At 44.8% G+C, this 22,691-nt stretch overlaps 2 protein-coding genes across 2 annotated transcripts; both read right to left on the bottom strand.

Annotated features, from left to right (window-relative positions):
• Window positions 1-527: 527 nt before the first annotated feature.
• Window positions 528-11,459, bottom strand: LOC115120204 (uncharacterized). The gene is made up of 8 exons (XM_029649114.2): window positions 9,563-11,459; window positions 8,880-8,926; window positions 7,951-7,991; window positions 6,520-6,621; window positions 5,892-6,037; window positions 5,682-5,744; window positions 1,071-1,254; window positions 528-925 (listed from the first exon to the last, which is right to left on the bottom strand). Exons 1-8 carry the CDS (start codon window positions 9,911-9,913, stop codon window positions 528-530), a joined length of 1,332 nt encoding a protein of 443 aa, XP_029504974.2. The 5' UTR covers window positions 9,914-11,459.
• An 8,426-nt stretch (window positions 11,460-19,885) lies between these two features.
• LOC115120203 (short neurotoxin 7-like) lies at window positions 19,886-22,362 on the bottom strand. The gene is made up of 3 exons (XM_029649113.2): window positions 21,822-22,362; window positions 21,346-21,447; window positions 19,886-21,208 (listed from the first exon to the last, which is right to left on the bottom strand). The coding sequence occupies exons 1-3, from the start codon at window positions 21,874-21,876 to the stop codon at window positions 21,123-21,125; spliced, it is 243 nt and encodes an 80-aa protein (XP_029504973.1). The 5' UTR covers window positions 21,877-22,362; the 3' UTR covers window positions 19,886-21,122.
• Between the last annotated feature and the right edge of the window lie 329 nt (window positions 22,363-22,691).

Below are 22,691 nucleotides of genomic sequence, written 5' to 3'. Positions count from 1 at the left end.
GGTTAAAATAAAACAAATCATCTATTTCAATGGAACATTTTGATTGTTTGGTTCCAAAGCATTTGAAGTAGGGTATAGATTGGAAAAAACATGTCCACAAAATTCCCAATCTACTATAACAGATCTACTATATAATCTACTATAATCTACTATAACATATCTACTGTATAATCTACTATAACAGATCTACTATATAATCTACTATAATCTACTATAACATATCTACTGTATAATCTACTATAACAGATCTACTACATAATCTACTATAATCTACTATAACATATCTACTATATAATCTACTATAATCTACTATAACAGATCTACTATATAATCTAATATAATCTACTATAACAGATCTGCTATATAATCTACTATAACATATCTACTATATAATCTACTATAACAGATCTGCTATATAATCTACTATAACATATCTACTATAATCTACTATAACATATCTACTATATAATCTAATATATCAGATCTACTATATAATCTACTTTAACAGTGTTGTTGTTTTTTTGCCATTAACTCACATTGCGGTCGCATAGTTTCACATCAGTAACAGAGAGGGGGACACCCTGGGGCGAGGGGTCCCGTTTCAGGCTCGCATCTTGGGCCAGCCCCTGGTGCTTGTCCCAGGCCTTGGCCCGGGGCAGGGTGTAGTCATGGGTATAAACGGGGTACTCTGTGATGGGCCTGCGGCAGATGTGGTAGGAGGTCCCCCAATCTGGAGCGTTCTCGGCTGGGTTACTCCAGCGCTGGTTCCTGGGAGGAGCTCCAGGGCCTCCAGGCCCGGTCCTCAGCTCCATGGCCACCGGGGCTAGGGTAGAATTCTCCTGGGCTGATGTTAGTACAGACTTACAAACAGGAGCTGACCTCCGGACCACATCCAGATAGGGTCCCGCTTTCACTGGGATGGGCCCTGCTGGGTGGAGACCCGAGAAGAAGGCTACAGAAATGAACAACTGACAAGTATGGACATTCATCAAAATTGTATAGGACACGTATGTTTGGTCATGCATTGTCATGTTGTTACTTTCTATGTTAATATGACCAAGGAGACATACCATAAGTGTCATTGTCTGTGGTCAATTTTCTGAGTTCCTTATTCCTTGAGGTGTCCTGATTTTTCTTGGCTCCTTCTTTTCCATTTTTTGCACTCCCTTTCTTCCCAGTCTTCTGACTTCCAGGCTTTTGACTCTTTTTGATGGGAACTCTGGGCTTGGCCACTTCCCCGTTGGCATGGACAATCTGGAGCGTCACAAAAATCAAACACATGATAAAAACTTGTCAATAAGATTGTCAATAACCGCATTTCCATCCACAGTTTTTATCCAAGCAAAGTCATACCGTATAAAAAAATCTGTGATGGAAACAGGAAGTTTCGGTACATTTTATAAATGGTGACAGATAGTTTGTTTGTTCATGGTGGGATCTTTCTGTGTTGGTCAAATTAATGATGCCAGAAATATTTGCCTGTGGAAATGTGCAAAAATGTATTTATTATCCATCGTTTCATAGTAACTTGGAGTAACGCGATGTTATGGTGTGTGGTCCTCATCCCACTGCGACTTGGGAAACCATGCAGTTTATTAGGCTACAGATGAAATACGTTTGATGAATATCAGAGGGTGGTAGGTTTACTGTGATATTGATGCTCCTTTTCCATAAATATTGAGGGTCTTATTCTAGTGACATGATGATTGATGCTTGACAGCTGTTTAACAAATACAAATATTCTTGCTCTTTTCCATAACAATGTCATCATGTAGACCAAGGGTTTCTAAACGTTTTCATTGGGAAACATCCAGTGCCTCCCACGTCTATTTCTATGGTGACAAGCACAGTTCATGACACAAACTGTTCACACCCCTCTTGGTGGAGAGAAAATGTTGCAGGTTTTTAGCTTATTCCCTCAAATTCTACACATTTTGTCATGGGGTACAAGAAAAATTGCAGTTTTTAAGCTATTTTTCTTGCAATTCTATACATTTTGCCATGTCTAATGTTTATTCATGTGATATTTTTAGTGACTCAAACATTACAACAAAATCTATGGGGGATAAAGTTAGCTGACATGGGCTAGTTGATCTGGAGATTTCTGACAAGTTATAAATAGTTATGACTATATAGCAATGACTGACAACAAGAGGAAAACTGCACATTGTGCATTCTTCTATTACAACTTTTTAAAGTAGAAAATCAGACTGAGTTCCTACAACAACAACAAAAAATTTGGGAACCACTGATGTAGACTATACCCACCACAGGAGGTTGGTGGCACCTTAATTGGGGAGGACGGGCTTGTGGTAATGGTTGGAGCAGAATGAGTGGAATGGTATCAAACACATGGTTTCCAGGTGTTTGATGGCATTCAATTCGCTCCGTTCCAGCCATTATTATGATATGTCCTCCGTTCAGCAGCCTCCACTGATACCCGCACAGCCTACCCACACAGCCTACACACACACACAGCCTACCCACACAGCCTACCCGCACAGCCTACCCACACAGCCTACCCGCACAGCCTACCCACACACACAGCCTACCCACACAGCCTACCCGCACAGCCTACCCGCACAGCCTACCCACACAGCCTACCCACACAGCCTACCCGCACAGCCTACCCCCACACACAGCCTACCCGCACAGCCTACCCACACAGCCTACCCTCACAGCCTACCCACACAGCCTACCCACACATTCTACCCGCACAACCTACCCGCACAGCCTACCCACACAGCCTACCCGCACAGCCTACCCACACAGCCTACCCACACAGCCTACCTGCACAGTCTACCCGCACAGCCTACCTGCAGCCTACCCACACTGTATCTGCGAGTTGTTGGCTAGAGCACACGTGTCAAGACCAGAGTGGGTACATTTACTATTTAACGTAACAGTTTGTTACAAAACTATCGGTAATGTTGAAAATTATATGGATTTTTATTCAGTACAGTCAGAAAATTAGGGGTTCAACAAGGGTTCTTCTAAGATCCTCAGAGTTCTTCTGAGAACCTTAGAGTTCTTGGCACTGAAAATGGCCCCCAAAAGGTTCTCCCAAGAACCCCATAGGAGTTGGGGTTCATCGAAGAACCTCCTTAGTTGGTGGGTGTTCTTGCAGGAACCTAACTGCCCAACTAAACATTTAGATTTTAATTTGAAAGGACAGCAGGTGCAGGCACTTACCTGAAAAATTTAAAGATCTCCTCAGTTTATGGTAAGGTTTGTCTCTTATATAATCTAAATTGATATTGTTTTGTGATGATACCATCTTTCTTTTAATATTTTTGCAAATCTTTCTAAAACAGAAAATGTACACAATTCAATGGACATCAATCAACAAAGAGGTAAGAAAAGGTACTGTATGCTCTAAGAATAAGTTGAAGGCTAGCTGTATTGAGTGCAGGTAACTGAACTGCTCAATTCTGTGTCTGCGTCTGCAGGTATACAGACGAGGATACATACGAAGGTATGTCAATTGGAATTGGTATGTTATGCAGATCACATGCACCCTCCTCCCTTATCTTTTCAATTAAAATCCGATAGGCCTCTACATTATGGACAAGGTATGTGTAGAAAAACAATTATCAAAACAGTTTTTTCATTCACACTTACCACAAAAACCAAGGTACGAATACTGCCGTGTTCATGTTTTTTTGGGATTTACAGACTTCACCCTCCCTTACACCTCTGATGAATATAACAGGAAACCTGCTCAATCACCATGCACTGCAAAATCATTGTGGCTATGGATACGGAGAACATCAACACATTAACATCAACAGGCCAGAGGATAAACCCATTGGACTTGTGGCTCTGCTGGGGGTCTAGCTCATATTTGGATTTGTTTATTATGCTTTGCCACTGAAATCATAATAATCACTGACAACTCAAATATTGTATTATTCTTATGCATATTATTATTAATAATAATAGGGGAGGGGGTAGCTAAAAAAGGAACCCCAAAAGGTTCCTCATTAGGTTCTTCAAAGGTTCTTAGAGGATCCATTAAAAAGGGTTCTTCGATAAACTTATAGGGGTTCCCCCACAGTTTCAATTTGAAGAACCCCTAAAGGATACTCCAGGAACCTATTTTTTTAGAGTGTAGATGAAAACTTAAGAGGAAAAGTACATTTTGTGTGCAATACTTCACCATCCACTGATTTTTATACAAAAAAAATCAATTTCCACTGGTGGAAAAATGTGCATATTTTCTTTATGCGGATTCTACAGTACTGGTGTCCAAATCCCATTGAGGATACCAGCACTCTGCACTAGTCTTGTTAGCCTCTGGGTGAGATGCTGGCACTACTGGTGTCCAAATCCCATTGAGGATACCAGCACTCTGCACTAGTCTTGTTAGCCTCTGGGTGAGATGCTGGCACTACTGGTGTCCAAATCCCATTTTAGGATACCAGCACTCTGCACTAGTCTTGTTAGCCTCTGGGTGAGATGCTGGCACTACTGGTGTCCAAATCCCATTTTAGGATACCAGCACTCTGCACTAGTCTTGTTAGCCTCTGGGTGAGATGCTGGCACTACTGGTGTCCAAATCCCATTTTAAGATACCAGCATTCTGCACTAGTCTTGTTAGCCTCTGGGTGAGATGCTGGCACTACTGGTGTCCAAATCCCATTTTAGGATACCAGCACTCTGCACTAGTCTTGTTAGCCTCTGGGTGAGATGCTGGCACTACTGGTGTCCAAATCCCATTTTAGGATACCAGCACTCTGCACTAGTCTTGTTAGCCTCTGGGTGAGATGCTGGCACTACTGGTGTCCAAATCCCATTTTAAGATACCAGCACTCTGCACTAGTCTTGTTAGCCTCTGGGTGAGATGCTGGCACTACTGGTGTCCAAATCCCATTTTAGGATACCAGCACTCTGCACTAGTCTTGTTAGCCTCTGGGTGAGATGCTGGCACTACTGGTGTCCAAATCCCATTTTAGGATACCAGCACTCTGCACTAGTCTTGTTAGCCTCTGGGTGAGATGCTGGCACTACTGGTGTCCAAATCCCATTTTAAGATACCAGCACTCTGCACTAGTCTTGTTAGCCTCTGGGTGAGATGCTGGCACTACTGGTGTCCAAATCCCATTGAGGATACCAGCACACTGCACTAGTCTTGTTAGCCTCTGGGTGAGATGCTGGCACTACTGGTGTCCAAATCCCATTGAGGATACCAGCACACTGCACTAGTCTTGTTAGCCTCTGGGTGAGATGCTGGCACTACTGGTGTCCAAATCCCATTGAGGATACCAGCACTCTGCACTAGTCTTGTTAGCCTCTGTGCCAAGCTGCCAACACAGGGACTGAGAGAGGCTCTGAATGGCCAAATGTCGATCCACTCCCACACAATTGGCAAGCAGTACCATGTCTGTTCCTCACTGTGAATTAGTGAGAGTAGGCACTCCCCTGGTGCCACCCCAACAACCCACCCCTCTTTGCCATGTGGCCCAGAGATTATGGGGGCATAGTGATACCCCTCTCCCAGCTCAGCCATCTGTACAGTATTAAAACTCAATCAGCATTTGTGTTAAGTGATTGCCCAATTTAAGGCCAAGAGGCTCTTTGGATGTAAAAACAGGCAGACCGCCGTATCATTATAAGACTGTAAGACTCTGGGCTGGCATGGGATGGACAGCATGGGGTCTGCTGTTGGGCCGATCACTCACCAGGTCTCTCTGCCTGCTGTTGGGCAGATCTGCGTTCTGAGCCCATCCCTCATAACTCACCACCTACATACAACCACAGAAAGAAACTATTTATTTATTCAATCAAGTTTTGGAACAAATAGATAGGAGAAAACATACATTTGTAAATTAGAAATAAATTGTATAAGCTCAAGGTACTGAACAAAATGAGGGACAGTTCTTTTTCCCAACCTGAGTTGGTGGTATTGGAGGGGTTGGTGACTTTTCATTCTTCTTTATGCTCGACTTGCGTCCTCCTCTTCCCTTTTTGGTCTTGACATCGGTTCTGATCGTGGCTTTGGCCTGGATCTCAGTTCTGACCATGGGCTTGATCATCTCTGAAAAACAGAATCACACCAGTCAGAAGTCTCTCTAAACTCCTAAACCCTGGTAGGAAATGTTCCAATACAGCACTGTAATTGGGACTTTTGTTCTGAGATGTAATGTTTTGTATCCATTCATGATCACATTCAGTTTCAGTGCTATGCAGTGAAGTCTACCTTGTGTCTCATGTACTACACACTAATGCAATGCCCCCACCACAACCTCATGTACTGTATGTAGTACACTGACAAAATGACACATGCCCTGCTTTGACCCCAGTGTTTTTACACTCATATCCTGTTGGCACTTAATTAATCCAAGGCCTGACAGCCAAGTGTGTTAAGAAAAGCTCCAGTCTGCACAACACTCTCCATAAGAAGGATTTGGATGCTATGGGAATCTCTTCAGACACCACAGCTAGATCCCATGTGGTTGAGTGTCCAAATGAACGCAAGCGAATAGATCAGCTTAACCTCAAAATCCCCAGACAATTTACCTTCATTTTGATTGTTCTTGATGTGGCCTAAATCTAAATCTTCTTCTGGGGGGATTTTGGCTGGCAGCCAGAGAGCACTATTGCAGACGGCAGAGGCTTGATCTGCAGGGAGAGAAATCAAAACCATTAAGGGGTTTATTTGGCTGACCAAGGTCAGGGCACACCACAGTGAAATCAAAATGGAGGCCCTAAGTACCACAGACAGCCAAGTAGGTAACTGTGACTGGCAATGAGAGTTTAAGCTGGGCTTTCCAATTGCCTTTTTTAATATGTCCTCCCTTCCAAAATGAATTGCTGTAGTAGACTCATGGGACAATCCCAATTATCTTTTTACCTCATTCAGCACAAAAACATCCAGAGGTTTTGGTGCAATGCTCTCTTGGTAATATAACTTTTTGTCTGTGCATTGCTCAGGTTTGACTATTTGGTTGTAATTGTATGTCCGGCTAATGCTAAACTGTTGATTGATCATCTTTCAGATGTGACGTTAAACGGGTGTCCTGACTCTCTGTGGTCACTAAAGATCGTAAGAGTAGAGGTGTTAACCCCGGTGTCCTGGCTAAATTCCAAATCTGGCCACCTAATCATCCCCAGCTTCCAAAAGGCTCAAATCTGCATGGCTAGCACTTTCTTTTTTATTTATTTTATATTTAAATTCTTTATATACATATATATATATATATATATATGTATTTTTTATATTTCTCTCCAATTTCATGGTATCCAATTGGTAGTTACAGTCTTGTCCCATCGCTGCAACTCCCGTACAGACTCAGGAGAGGCGGAGGTCGAGAGCCGTGCGTCCTCCGAAACTCAACCCAGCCAAGCCGCACTGCTTCTTGACACAATGCCCGCTTAACCTGGAAGCCAGCTGCACCAATGTGTCAGAGGAAACACTGTACACCTGGCGATCGTGTCAGCGTGCATTGCGCCCAGACCGAAACAGGAGTCGCTATAGCGCGATGGAACAAGAACATCCCTGCCGGCCAAACCTTCCCCTAACCCGGACGACGCTGGGCCATTTGTGCGCCGTCCCATGGGTCTCCCTGTCGCGGACCAGGATCTGTAGTGGCACAGCTAGCACTGCGGTACAGTGCCTTAGACCACTGCACCACTCAGGAGGTCCTATTTATTTGTATTTAACCTTTATTTAACTAGGCAAGTCAATTAAGAACAAATTCTTATTTACGATGACGGCCTACCCCCGGCCAAACCCCGGCCAAACCCCGGCCTACCCCCGGCCAAACCCCGGACAACGCTGGGCCAATTGTGTGCCAACCTATGGGACTCCCAATCACGGCCAGATATGATACAGCCTAAATTCGAACCAGGGACTGTAGTGACGCCTCTTGCACTGAGATGTAGTGCCTTAGACTGCTGCGCCACTCGGGAGTGCAGTACACCACACAAGCAGACCTTTATCATACATACCTAAAGTTCTGTTTTCTGGTGCTGATTTGGATACATGTGTTCTGAAATTAAAGGACAGAAAAATGTCAGGATTAAGCCACAATCTGCCATTTCAACAGCCTGATTGACCCAAAGGGATACTGTACACTTAAGACAGCAAGTCCCAGGGATCTTTGCAGTAGATCTAACTACATTTTAAGTGGATATTGTTTTAATCCCCAGTCTAACCACAACACAATTGTATTAACAAAGGGATGTGAACCATATTGTGGTCTACTGCTACACATGTATTTAAATAAATTCCTGGTATGTCTTCAAGTGAGAGAGAATCCCCATACAGTTCAATCATGTACGTTGTAGTGGTTCAACATTTCTCTTTGTAGTTTATGGCTGTATAACAACAGAAAGGTCATAGAGTTTGCTCTTAGGCACTGCTTGCGTAGCTTTTGAAGTGGGACATCAATTAGAATAGCCAAAGGTGTTGACTGAGACTTGACTGAGAAATGTACTCAAATTAGCACAGAACCTTGCGCCGCCTGCTTTCTTGGCCACCCACATAACAGGGGATCCTCTTCATCTGATCACATAGATTGCTTTGACAAGTGACACTGAAATGAAAATGACATTTTCCAGTGTGTAATTGATTTAGATTGTGATGTTCCTTCCTTCCCAATCCTTTGCTTTAGAGAGCATTGTATAAATAGACAGATGCTTGGGGGCTTACAGTGTGAAATCTACATAGGGGCAGAAAGTCAGGAAGCTTGGTAAAGAGCTGTGACTTAAAGTATTATCCCTTGGGAGGATATAGCGCCTTTGGAGCCATTTTACTCTCCTGACTAAGGCTGAACTCAGGGCTGCTGCACTTTCACTGTGCTTTTTATTATGGATACACTGCCCTGCACGCACACTCTGTCAAAAGAGACCGATCAGAGCAAATGACATAAACTCACATTCTTTTCATTTTTTTGGTGTTGTTGGTCTGCATTTGGGAGATCTCCTGAAAGCAAAAGAGAACATTATCAATATTTGATTCTACATGCTTAAATGTGGAAGAGTTTGCCTATCGGCGTGAAAAAGTTTGCATAAATATGACAAAACTATTGGTTGTGATGTCCATGCTAACTTAGAAGAACTGAATGGATTGGCGGCTAATGGTAATGACTTTAGGACCAGCTGTAAATTGATTGTTTCATCATCATAATTTCATAATCAGCTTTATTGTTTGGGTCAAATCTGATCCTCTGGCAGACCACAAGTCTCAACTCCTGCAAGAACAGGTACCCCACAAGATTTAGCTCTGGTTTGTCCAGATAGCTAACGTATACCCATGACATGGCATTATATATATTATAAACTATACAGTTGACAATTTCATGAACTCGCTTATCAGTGAGTATGTTGGGCACACAGAGAAGAGGAGCTACAGCTTTTAACATTTGGTCTATTCAAGGTCAAGAGCTTCATTCTGGTAAATTGACTTCCCAATGAAAACTCAATCTACGGGTACAAAGTGTGTGCGCGCTCGTGTGTGTGTGTCTGTATGTGTGCGTTGGTGTGTGAATGCATGCATTTGCATAGGTATTTGCATGCGTTTGTGCACAAGTGTGTACAATGCATATGTATGTGTACTCACCATGGAAATGGATCGTCCCGAGCCACGCAACTTGGGGTTTTCATCTAGCAGCATGGCAAGGCTACAGGAGCGGCTGGAGGAACGGCTGGGGATGGTGTAGACCTGGGCATCACTGGAGTCCTGCACAGCCTCATATAGACTGTCCATAGAACCCTCCTGGACACACACACACACACACACACACACACACACACACACACACACACACACACACACACACACACACACACACACACACACACACACACACACACACACACACACAATCAGGGACACTGTAGACTGCGTGGAATTGGCTTGCTGACTGCAGCAAAGCCCACCAGAGCTGTTGCCAGATAATTGAATGTTCATTTCTCTACTATAAGCCGCCTCCAACGTCGTTTTAGAGAATTTGGCAGTACATCCAACCGGCCTCACAACCGCAGACCACGTCTAACCACGCTAGCCTAGGACTTTCACATCCGGGTTCTTCACCAGCCACCCAGACAGCTGATGAAAATGTGGGTTTGCAGAAGTGAAGCATTTCTGCACAAACTGTCAGAAACCGTCTCAGGGAAGCTCATCTGCGTGCTCCTCATCCTCACCTGACTGCAATTCGGCGTTGTAACCAGCTTCAGCGGGCAAATGCTCACCTTTGATTGCCACTGTCACGCTGGAGAAGGGTGCTCTTCACAGGTAAATCCCGGTTTCAACTCTACCAGGCAGATGTAGACAACGTGTATGGCATCATGTGGCAAGCAGTTTGCTGATGTCAACGTTGTGAACAGAGTGCCCATGGCGGCGGTGGGGTTAGCGTATGGCAGGCATAAACTACGGACAAGGAACACAAGTACATTTTATCAATGGCAGTTTGAATGCACAGAGATAGCATGACAAGATCCTGAGGCCCATTGTCGTGCCATTCATCCGCCACCATCACCTCATGTTTCAGCATGATAAGACACGGCCCCATGACGCAAGGATCTGTACACAATTCCTGGAATCTGAAAATGTCCCAGTTCTTCCATGGCCTGCATACTCAGACATGTCAACCGTTGAGCATGTTTGGGATGCTCTGGATCGATTTGTATGGCAGTGTGTTACAGTTCCCGCCACTATCCAGCAACTTCCAGCCATTGAAGAGTGAGTTGACTGATTTCCTTATATGAACTATAACTCAGTAAAATCTATGAAATTGTTGCATGTTGTGTTTATATTTTAGTTCAGAAGACATCATTTCTCAGCTGCACCTCTAGAACTTTCTTGATCCATTACATCCATTGATCCATTTTGTAGTAGATCCTGATACACGTGGTGGTGAATAACAACAGAAACAACAACGCTGCAATCAAAAGCATGAAGCAGCAATCATGCTTCTTCAACCTGATGACCTTGGATCAGTTCTGAGGACATGTCGGTCAATAATCCTAAACTGTGTTCAACATTCCCAACATCTGGCCAAGGAGAGGACTGTACTCCTCTAATACAGTTGTGCTTGTGATTATTTCCTTCTATAAATCTATGAAATCTCCCATATTTCGGTCATCTAAAAAAACACACGTCAAAGCTACTCTCTAGTGTAATAGTACTGTAATAGTATCACTTAGTTGCTTCCATACACAATCACAGACATTTACAGTACAAGACACAATTGCACTGCTTCCAATGACTAAACTGAGATTTTATAGCATCATAAAATTCATCAAAAGACGCTGAAGTAAAGCCCCACAGAAATCCTAGTCCGTTTCAGTCCCGCTGGGCTCAAATCCACCACCAAATCAAGCCATGCCTCTCCAGTGTCGTAGCACAGTTTCGCGGAGCCCCCCGCAATTTTCGAGGAAGCCCCCCACATTTTGTTGGAATTTCTTTTGCCATGGGGAAGAGACAAAAATGCAGTGAGGCAAATTTTCTGTCATAGAAATAATCAATTAACGCTCGCCACCCCCCCCTCTTGCGAGGGGGGGGGCTACGCTAGTGTGCCTCTCACTCCGCTGTAATTTTAGGAATACATCAGCCCCTCTTCACCACACACGTCTGAGAGAGAGCCCGACACTCTGAAGAGAAGTTTTAAAAAACCTTACCAGAGAGAAGCAGAAGAGGTTCATCTTTGTGGAGAGGAGAAACTATACCAGTCTCTTTCCCTTGGAGCTGGTGAGAGCCGTGTAGACTGGACAGAGCTGTAGAGAGCAGTGTGGACTGGACAGAGCTGTAGAGAGCCGTGTAGACTGGACAGAGCTGTAGAGAGCAGTGTAGACTGGACAGAGCTGTAGAGAGCAGTGTGGACTGGACAGAGCTGTAGAGAGCCGTGTAGACTGGACAGAGCTGTAGAGAGCCGTGTAGACTGGACAGAGCTGTAGAGAGCAGTGTGGACTGGACAGAGCTGTAGAGAGCCGTGTAGACTGGACAGAGCTGTAGAGAGCCGTGTAGACTGGACAGAGCTGTAGAGAGCAGTGTGGACTGGACAGAGCTGTAGAGAGCCGTGTAGACTGGACAGAGCTGTAGAGAGCCGTGTAGACTGGACAGAGCTGTAGAGAGCCGTGTCGACTGGACAGAGCTGTAGAGAGCAGTGTGGACTGGACAGAGCTATAGAGAGCCGTGTAGACTGGACAGAGCTGTAGAGAGCCGTGTAGACTGGACAGAGCTGTAGAGAGCAGTGTAGACTGGACAGAGCTGTAGAGAGCAGTGTAGACTGGACAGAGCTGTAGAGAGCAGTGTGGACTGGACAGAGCTGTAGAGAGCCGTGTGGACTGGACAGAGCTGTAGAGAGCCGTGTAGACTGGACAGAGTTGTAGAGAGCCGTGTAGACTGGACAGAGCTGTAGAGAGCAGTGTAGACTGGACAGAGCTGTAGAGAGCCGTGTAGACTGGACAGAGCTGTAGAGAGCAGTGTGGACTGGACAGAGCTGTAGAGAGCAGTGTGGACTGGACAGAGCTGTAGAGCGGTGTGAAGTCACTCCAACAGAAACACAACAGCCCTCCGCTAGTCAAGGGTAGGCTGCCTGCCGTCTGCTCAGATAATACCACAATACCACACCCATCCCATAATCCAAGAGAAGGAGGGACCATTACTCCATTCGACCAAAGAGACCTCACTCATTCACAAAAGAAGCCCCTCACTGGAGTACCAGAATACTAGATTAAGCCATGGGGTGGATAGAAAGTCAATGTTTCTGGTGCTATGCTTTCATAGGTTATTTCAGTGGATCACTAGTACTACTGAATGACGTGAACAGTGATTTAGAGGTATTGAATTCATAATGGTGTGATGTTTTCCACTTCCAGCTTATGCATATTACTGACGTATGTTCTTCTTTTAACAGGTCTGTTAGGGATGGTATAGCTTTGTTCAGTATTTCAGAAGCACAGAGTCACTTCCTCTTTTGGTACCATATCACAACCTTTATAATACTACTGAAAAGGCTTGAGCTCATTTGACTGTGCTGCTGCTCTTTGACCTCCACAATAGTTCAAATAGTCAGGCGTGCAACGGTTCATTTTTGGAATGTGATGCAAAACAAGTGCGGACGCCTCTGAGTGGTCGGGTAGGCTGTTTTGAGTGTTTTAAAACATTAAAATAAAATATATAATAATAATAAAGTTATGTCCCCCCACTTCTAAACCGAAGTTGCGCCCCTACAAATAGTGAAAACATTAGCTTTGTGATCAGCAATATTATCAGAAGTCTATTATTCATATCATTCACATTTGCAAACTAGCAATTTCCTATTTTCTGTAAATGATCAGAAATGTATTCTAAATAAATTGTACCTGGATAAGCCGATTCTCAATCAACTTCTGGGAAATCCTGGAAGCTCTTTGTTCAATTGGGTTTTGATGTTAATGTGATATGCACGCTACTTCCTGTTTTTTTCTTCAGCTTGGGATATGTAAATAGTATTATTTAAATGTAAAAATGTTGGTAAGCTGCCATTTCATAAATGTATTACTCTCATAAGCATTAATACTACAGTATTACCACAGTTGGCTATCCCACAACTCCATGAGGAAATACTACCTTGTTTTAAAGCGCAATGGAAAGGGGACATTATTGAATGTTATTGAACTGCATAAAAGGAATAGTTGAAAATGTTATATGATTCTTAGAAAGGTTTTTGGGGTATAAATTAGTGTTCAGAAAATACCAGTCAAGTGATCTTCTCTCTATCTCTCTCGCTCTTTCTGTCTCTCTCTCTCTCTCTCCTCCCCTTTTTATTATTTCTTCAGGATTAAAGAAGTAGTCCATATCACATCTTAAGTTAAGTGTCTTTTAAGTGTCTTTTCTGCACCGCTTTCATCTCTTTCCCCTTCTCCTAACCTGAAATGAGCAGAGCAGCGTTACAGTAGAAGCCTACATAGCATGCTCTTCCACAGTTGGCCTGGGGATGTTGAAAACCAGTGGGGTGCATGTTAGTGTTATAGACCCTACTGTGATTCAGAATATAGGAGGAGAGACCTAGACAGGCGAGACTGTAGTATGTACTCTTACATCACTGTACCATATCCTCACTTCACTCTCACCCTGGTCAAGCACTCTCCCTCCCAGACACCCACCACTCAACACAGCAGGGGACCTTAACAACTGACAGCTTATTTACCCAAGTCATTTTCTCCACCCTTATTCATGTGTATATTTAAGTTGTGTACGGTGAATTTGGAAAGTATTCAGACCCCTTGACTGTTTTCACATTTTGTTACGTTACAGTTTTATAACATTAATTAAATAGTTATAATGACAAAGCATTTATTAATTAGCCATAATGACAAAACAAAAACAGTTTTTTGAAATCTTTGCACATTTATAAAAAATGTCAAACGGAAATATCACATTAACATAAGTATTCAGACCCTTTCCTCAGTACTTTCTTGAAGCACCTTTGGCAGAGATTACAGTGTTGGGTCTTTTTGGGTATGATGCGACAAGATTGGCACACCTGTATTTGAGGAGTTTCTCACATTCTTCTCTGCAGATCCTCTCAAGCTCTGTCAGGTTGGATGGGGAGAGTTGCTACACAGTTATTTTCTGGACTTTCCAGAGATGTTCGATCGGGTTCATTTACATTTAAGTCATTTAGCAGACGCTCTTATCCAGAGCGACTTACAAATTGGTGCTTTCACCTTATGACATCCAGTGGAACAGCCACTTTACAATAGTGCATCTAGGTCTTTTAAGGGGGGGGTGAGAAGGATTACTTTATCCTATCCTAGGTATTCCTTAAAGAGGTGGGGTTTCAGGTGTCTCCGGAAGGTGGTGATTGACTCCGCTGTCCTGGCGTCGTGAGGGAGTTTGTTCCACCATTGGGGGGCCAGAGCAGCGAACAGTTTTGACTGGGCTGAGCGGGAACTGTACTTCCTCAGTGGTAGGGAGGCGAGCAGGCCAGAGGTGGATGAACGCAGTGCCCTTGTTTGGGTGTAGGGCCTGATCAGAGCCTGGAGGTACTGAGGTGCCGTTCCCCTCACAGCTCCGTAGGCAAGCACCATGGTCTTGTAGCGGATGCGAGCTTCAACTGGAAGCCAGTGGAGAGAGCGGAGGAGCGGGGTGACGTGAGAGAACTTGGGAAGGTTGAACACCAGACGGGCTGTGGCGTTCTGGATGAGTTGTAGGGGTTTAATGGCACAGGCAGGGAGCCCAGCCAACAGCGAGTTGCAGTAATCCAGACGGGAGATGACAAGTGCCTGGATTAGGACCTGCGCCGCTTCCTGTGTGAGGCAGGGTCGTACTCTGCGGATGTTGTAGAGCATGAACCTACAGGAACGGGCCACCGCCTTGATGTTATTTGAGAACGACAGGGTGTTGTCCAGGATCACGCCAAGGTTCTTAGCGCTCTGGGACGAGGACACAATGGAGTTGTCAACCGTGATGGCGAGATCATGGAACGGGCAGTCCTTCCCCGGGAGGAAGAGCAGCTCCGTCTTGCCGAGGTTCAGCTTGAGGTGATGATCCGTCATCCACACTGATATGTCTGCCAGACATGCAGAGATGCGATTCGCCACCTGGTCGTCAGAAGGGGGAAAGGAGAAGATTAATTGTGTGTCGTCTGCATAGCAATGATAGGAGAGACCATGTGAGGTTATGACAGAGCCAAGTGACTTGGTGTATAGCGAGAATAGGAGAGGGCCTAGAACAGAGCCCTGGGGGACACCAGTGGTGAGAGCACGTGGTGAGGAGACGGATTCTCGCCACGCCACCTGGTAGGAGCGACCTGTCAGGTAGGATGCAATCCAAGCGTGGGCCGCGCCGGAGATGCCCAACTCGGAGAGGGTGGAGAGGAGGATCTGATGGTTCACAGTATCGAAGGCAGCCGATAGGTCTAGAAGGATGAGAGCAGAGGAGAGAGAGTTAGCTTTAGCAGTGCGGAGCGCCTCCGTGATACAGAGAAGAGCAGTCTCAGTTGAATGACTAGTCTTGAAACCTGACTGATTTGGATCAAGAAGGTCATTCTGAGAGAGATAGCGGGAGAGCTGGCCAAGGATGGCACGTTCAAGAGTTTTGGAGAGAAAAGAAAGAAGGGATACTGGTCTGTAGTTGTTGACATCGGAGGGATCGAGTGTAGGTTTTTTCAGAAGGGGTGCAACTCTCGCTCTCTTGAAGACGGGAGGGACGTAGCCAGCGGTCAGGGATGAGTTGATGAGCGAGGTGAGGTAAGGGAGAAGGTCACCGGAGATGGTCTGGAGAAGAGAGGAGGGGATAGGGTCAAGCGGGCAGGTTGTTGGGCGGCCGGCCGTCACAAGACGCGAGATGTCATCTGGAGAGAGAGGGGAGAAAGAGGTCAGAGCACAGGGTAGGGCAGTGTGAGCAGAACCAGCGGTGTCGTTTGACTTAGCAAACGAGGATCGGATGTCGTCGACCTTCTTTTCAAAATGGTTGACGAAGTCATCTGCAGAGAGGGAGGAGGGGGGGGAGGGGGAGGAGGATTCAAGAGGGAGGAGAAGGTGGCAAAGAGCTTCCTAGGGTTAGAGGCAGATGCTTGGAATTTAGAGTGGTAGAAAGTGGCTTTAGCAGCAGAGACAGAGGAGGAAAATGTAGAGAGGAGGGAGTGAAAGGATGCCAGGTCCGCAGGGAGGCGAGTTTTCCTCCATTTCCGCTCGGCTGCCCGAAGCCCTGTTCAAGTCCAGGCTCTGGCTGGGCCACTCAAGGACATTCACAGACTTTTCCCGAAGCCACTCCTGTATTGTCTTTGTGCTTCTGGTCGTTGTCCTGTTGGAAGGTGAAACTTTGCCCAAGTCTGAGGTCCTGAGTGCTCTGGAGCAGGTTTTCATCAGGGATCTCTCTGTACTTTGCTCTGTTCATCTTTCTCTCGATCCTGACTGGTCTCCCAGTCACCTGCCACTGAAAAACATCCCAACGGCATGATGCTGCCACCACCATGCTTCACCGTAGGGATGGTGCCAGGCTTCCTCCAGACGTGACGCTTGGCATTCAGGCCAAAAGGTTCAATCTTGGTTTCATCAGATCAGACAATCTTGTTTTCATGGTCTGAGAGTCTTTAGGTGGCTTTTGGCAAACTCCAAGTGGGCTGTCATGCTTCTTTTACTGAGGAGTGGCTTCCATCTGGCCACTATACCATAAAGGCCTTATTGGTGGAGTGCTGCAGATGGTTGTCCATCTGGAAGGTTCTCCCATCTCCACAGAGGAACTCTGGAGCTCTGTCAGAGTGACAACCGTGTTCTTGGTCAGCTCCCTGACCATGACCCTTCTTCCCCAATTTGCTCAGTTTGGCCGGGCTGCCTGCTCTAGGAATAGTCTTGGTGGTTCCAAACTTCTTCCATTTAAGAATGATGTAGGCCACTGTGTTCTTAGGGACCTTCAATGCTGCAGACATCTTTTGGTACCCTTCCACTCGACACATTCCTGTCTCTGAGCTCATAGCTTGGTTTTTGCTCTGACATGCTCTGTCAACTGTGGGAGCTTATATAGACAGGTGTGAGCCCTTCCAAATCATGTCCAATCAATTGAATTTACCACAGGTGGACTCCAATCAAGTTGTAGAAACATCTTAAGGATGTTCAAAGGAAACAGGATGCAGCTGAGTGTCACGCCCTGACCTTAGTTATCTTTGTTTTCTTTATTATTTGGTTAGGTCAGAGTGTGACAAGGTTGGTTTGTGTAGTTTTCGTATTGTCTAGGGGTTTTGTATGTTTATGGGGTTTTATGTTTGCACTAGTCATATTGTGTCACGGTTCGTTTTGTTGTTTTGTTGTTTTGTTTGGTTCTGTTCAGTGTTCTCTCTTTAATTAACGGGTTATGTTTGCTTACCACGCTGCGCCTTGTTCTCCTCTTTATGACGACCGTGACACTGAGCTCAATTTCGAAATCTCATAGCAAACGGTCTGAATACTTATGTAAATCAAGTATTTCTGTTTTTTATTTTTAATACATATGCAAACATTTCTAAAAACCTGTTTTCACTTCGTCATTATGGGGCACTGTGTGTAGACTGACAAGGAACATTTTAATGTAATCCATTTTAGAATAAGGCTGTAACATAACAGAATGTGGAAAAAGTCAAGGGGTCTGAATCCTTTCTGAATGCACATATTGAGAGGTCTGCAGGTCTCAATATCTTCCCTGTTAAAATAAAGGTAATGCTGATTCTGGTGACTTTTGTTCTTTACTGTAAGTTAGGCAACTGCATGGGTTTATCAAAAAGCCTGCTTAATAACAGTGTGTCTTATGATTCAAAATAGATATTAAAACAATAATGGAAAGCTGTATACCAGGCCGCTAATTGTCTACGTGTGATGTAGTTGTTGGATCACAATGGGAAAAGGAAACAAATAATTTAATTCAGAAATTCATTTGTATAACATTTCGTTAATTTGGTTGAATGCCAAACATGACATTCATATCATAATGTATTGTTTTAATGCACAATATCTAATCCATTTGAGTGCTGTTTCTGTAAACTGTAAATCAGTTTCTGCCTTTTCTGGGCAACTATACATTGATAAAAGTGCCCTGTAAGATCAGAGAAAGCAAGGTTTTCTGGGATTACATTTGCTCTTTTGTTCATGGGATGTGTGTTTTATACTGACCCCTTTATGAGGACTGAATGAAACACCCTTCACATAATGTGTAAAGGAGTGAAGGTTGTCTGTCTAAAGCTCCAGGGTTATTTTTAACACAAACTGTTGGAGCTCTAATAGAAAAGGAAATAATGGCTGGAAGATAAATACATATCTAGACGAGACCATTATTTCCCATTTAATTAAGATGACCAGCCACAGACCACCCACTGGGCACGCACTGACCAGCCACAGACCACCCACTGGGCACGCACTGACCAGCCACAGACCAGCCACAGACCACCCACTGGGCACGCACTGACCAGCCACAGACCACCCACTGGGCACGCACTGACCAGCCACAGACCACCCACTGGGCACGCACTGACCAGCCACAGACCACCCACTGGGCACGCACTGACCAGCCACAGACCACCCACTGGGCACGCACTGACCAGCCACAGACCAGCCACAGACCACCCACTGGGCACGCACTGACCAGCCACAGACCACCCACAGACCACCCACAGACCAGCCACAGACCACCCACAGACCACCCACTGACCACCCACAGACCACCCACAGACCACCCACAGACCAGCCACAGACCACCCACAGACCACCCACTGACCACCCACAGACCACCCACAGACCAGCCACAGACCAGCCACAGACCACCCACTGGGCACGCACTGACCACCCACAGACCACCCACAGACCAGCCACAGACCACCCACAGACCACCCACTGACCACCCACAGACCACCCACAGACCACCCACTGACCAGCCACAGACCACCCACAGACCACCCACTGACCACCCACAGACCACCCACAGACCACCCACTGACCACCCACAGACCACCCACAGACCAGCCACAGACCACCCACAGACCAGCCACAGACCACCCACAGACCACCCACAGACCACCCACTGACCAGCCACAGACCACCCACAGACCACCCACTGACCACCCACAGACCAGCCACAGACCACCCACAGACCACCCACTGACCAGCCACAGACCACCCACAGACCACCCACAGACCAGCCACAGACCACCCACAGACCACCCACAGACCACCCACTGACCAGCCACAGACCACCCACAGACCACCCACAGACCACCCACAGACCACCCACAGACCAGCCACAGACCACCCACAGACCAGCCACAGACCACCCACAGACCACCCACAGACCAGCCACTGACCACCCACAGACCACCCACTGGGCACGCACTGGCTGAATCAACATTGTTTCCATGTCATGTCGATGAAATTTCGTTGAATAGACGTTAGACGTTGAATAGACAAATAGACGTTGAATAGACGTTAGACGTTGAATAGACAAATAGACGTTGAATAGACGTTAGACGTTGAATAGACGAATAGACGTTGAATAGACGAATAGACGTTGAATAGACGAATAGACGTTGAATAGACGTTAGACGTTGAATAGACGTTGAATAGACGTTAGACGTTGAATAGACGTTAGACGTTGAATAGACGAATAGACGTTGAATAGACGAATAGACGTTGAATAGACGTTAGACGTTGAATAGACGAATAGACGTTGAATAGACGTTAGACGTTGAATAGACGAATAGACGTTGAATAGACGTTAGACGTTGAATAAACGAATAGACGTTGAATAGACGTCTTGACGTGTGCTGAGTGACGACATTTAAACATTTGCCTTATCTACAGTTAAGCAGAATAAGATGATTTTATATGTATGAAGTCTTCCTATTTTCTCCCTCAAAAACATACGATTACTTCCATTTTCTTCGTTCTTAATCTCTCAAAAACAAAGCAAACTACACCATGATCAAGCATACTTTTTTCAGAGGGAGGGAGAGTGGAGTTGAGTTGCCAGGTGAGTCGTACAGGTTCTCCACAACTCCCCCTCATCGGAGGGATTTAGGTAATCCTGCCTGCCCAGATGCATACGGCTACAACAGGCAGGCATTGTCACTGTCTGGCGACCCACATCCCAGCAGGAGGCCATGAGCCAGCATGACCCACTCAGGAGCATCAGGAGAGAGAGGAGATTAGGAGAGGCTACACTAGCTGCCTGGCTGGGGCGCCTCTTAGTATTAATTTATAAAAGTGACACACCAGCATCACAGCTCAGGCATTGGAAATCCTCATTGCTGTAAAACCTCCACATCTGTGAATATCATAGTTTAATGGCATTAATTCAAGCCATAGAAGGACAGCAGAAACAGATCAATCGTTCAAAGGACTTGCTGTACCCAAAATATTCATAGATTCATAAGGTTTAGTTTTTGTTAAGATTATCACAAATAATAGCACTGACTTGCTGATAACTTCTTTGTTGAGGAAAAATGTACTTACTACGACTGTGATATGTGGTTGTCTCACCTAGCTATCTTAAGACGAATGCACTAAATGTACGTTAGATAAGAGTGTCTGCTAAATGGCTCAAATGTAAATCTATGTTATTCAAAGGTTATAATGTATCCCGATATTCTAATGTATTTTCCACACAACATTCTACTGTATTTAAACAGAAGGTGAAAGTGTTTAGTGGCGATAGCTCTCTGTGGATCATGTCAGTTCTCACACAGGTCTCCCTGGCAACAGTAGACGTTGACACCCGAGGCACACATCTCCTCACAGGTACGAGTCACTGTGTCCGCTGTGAAGGAAAATAAGGAAGAAGAACATGTTTGAGCAACTTACAGATGATTATTGCACTCAGTTGATTCATAATACATACACATTATTGATAGAGATTGAAAGACATGAATGAAAGAATAAAAGTGGAATATTTACCAGTCACCACAGTTCTGCAGTACATGCTCGATGGTGGACATTCTGTCTCTTGCTTGCAGTCAGCATCAGCCATGTCACAGGTGTAACACCTGAGTGTGAGCACTGTGGAGAAATGGACATTTAGAGCAGAAGTGATGATAGGAGTCTTAAAGTGTGGATCATCATTAGCTTATCAAATAATTGGTTATGAGAAAGTTAGTTGTAAGTCTGTGAAGAGGAGTATGAGCATTTTAATTCCTTTACTAAGTTACTGAAGATCCTTCACTGTTATAACATTAAACTTTTCACCTAACTAACATAGGTCAACAACATAATGTATCATAGGCTACATATCAATCATTTTACCCTGGACCTGAAATATAGATTTTTAAAGCACACCTCAACCAAGACTTGCACCTATAATTGCAGTGATGTTTCCTATTTGATTTCAAAGAAACGTATTTATAAACCAGTCTCTATTTATTATGTTTGCTCACCTTGAGTGTTACAGAGCAGCACCAGCAGCATGGCTGTAAGTAGCAGGGTCCTCATTATGTCCAGTAGTGTGAAGGAGCAACCTACAACTGCAGCTTTTATACTGGTACACCTTGTACTGCCCCGAGAACTCACTTAAACAGGCTGCTTTATTTCCTTGTGAATCACAATGCACTTACAGTAAATGCATTCCTTTCCCCTTCATTTTCTAAGAGAAATTCAAGTAATCAGCAAGACAATGAGGAGGAGCAACTACAGTGGAGGGACTGATTGGGATCTTTATTTGACAATCAATAATCATTTCAAAGATGATCTGATGATGTTCGATTGTAGAGGTTGGAAATTGTAGGATTGAACATGACTTAAACATGTATGTCCTGCTAGTTGACATCTACTAAAATAATCCTAGTCCTGCACTGAAAGCACTTTCAATGAGCTTGATTTGTTTTGTCCAGGAGTGGGCTTAATCTGTGAAATTTGCCCTTGGTGTGTACTTTTGTGGCGTGTATTTATTTCATAAGTTGACCTGCTTATAGATGGTGAAGTGTTTTTTCAGTCCTCTCTATGTTCAAAGAATGCGGTCTTCCCAGTGAATCTGGCAGCAGCATCTGGGCATGCAAATCAGACAATAGAGTGTTATCCCCATTGCTGGGAAATAACCAGGAAATAACCTGGTTAAAGAAGCTAACCAGTGGAACTGAATTCTATAATTATAGTCCAAACAATTCAATGAATAGAACCTCACAAGCATAGGCCTATTCATTAACTTAAAAAAACATATTCATTTCAGAATTTTTCATATTGGGATGCACACCTGCCCATTTTTTCTCCAGAGGCCCTATTATTAGCCAAATAATGATATATATGTGCAT

This window comes from Oncorhynchus nerka, linkage group LG11 (assembly GCF_034236695.1).
Source record: "Oncorhynchus nerka isolate Pitt River linkage group LG11, Oner_Uvic_2.0, whole genome shotgun sequence".
NCBI lineage: Eukaryota > Metazoa > Chordata > Actinopteri > Salmoniformes > Salmonidae > Oncorhynchus > Oncorhynchus nerka.
This window is presented reverse-complemented; position numbering and strand designations above follow the sequence as displayed.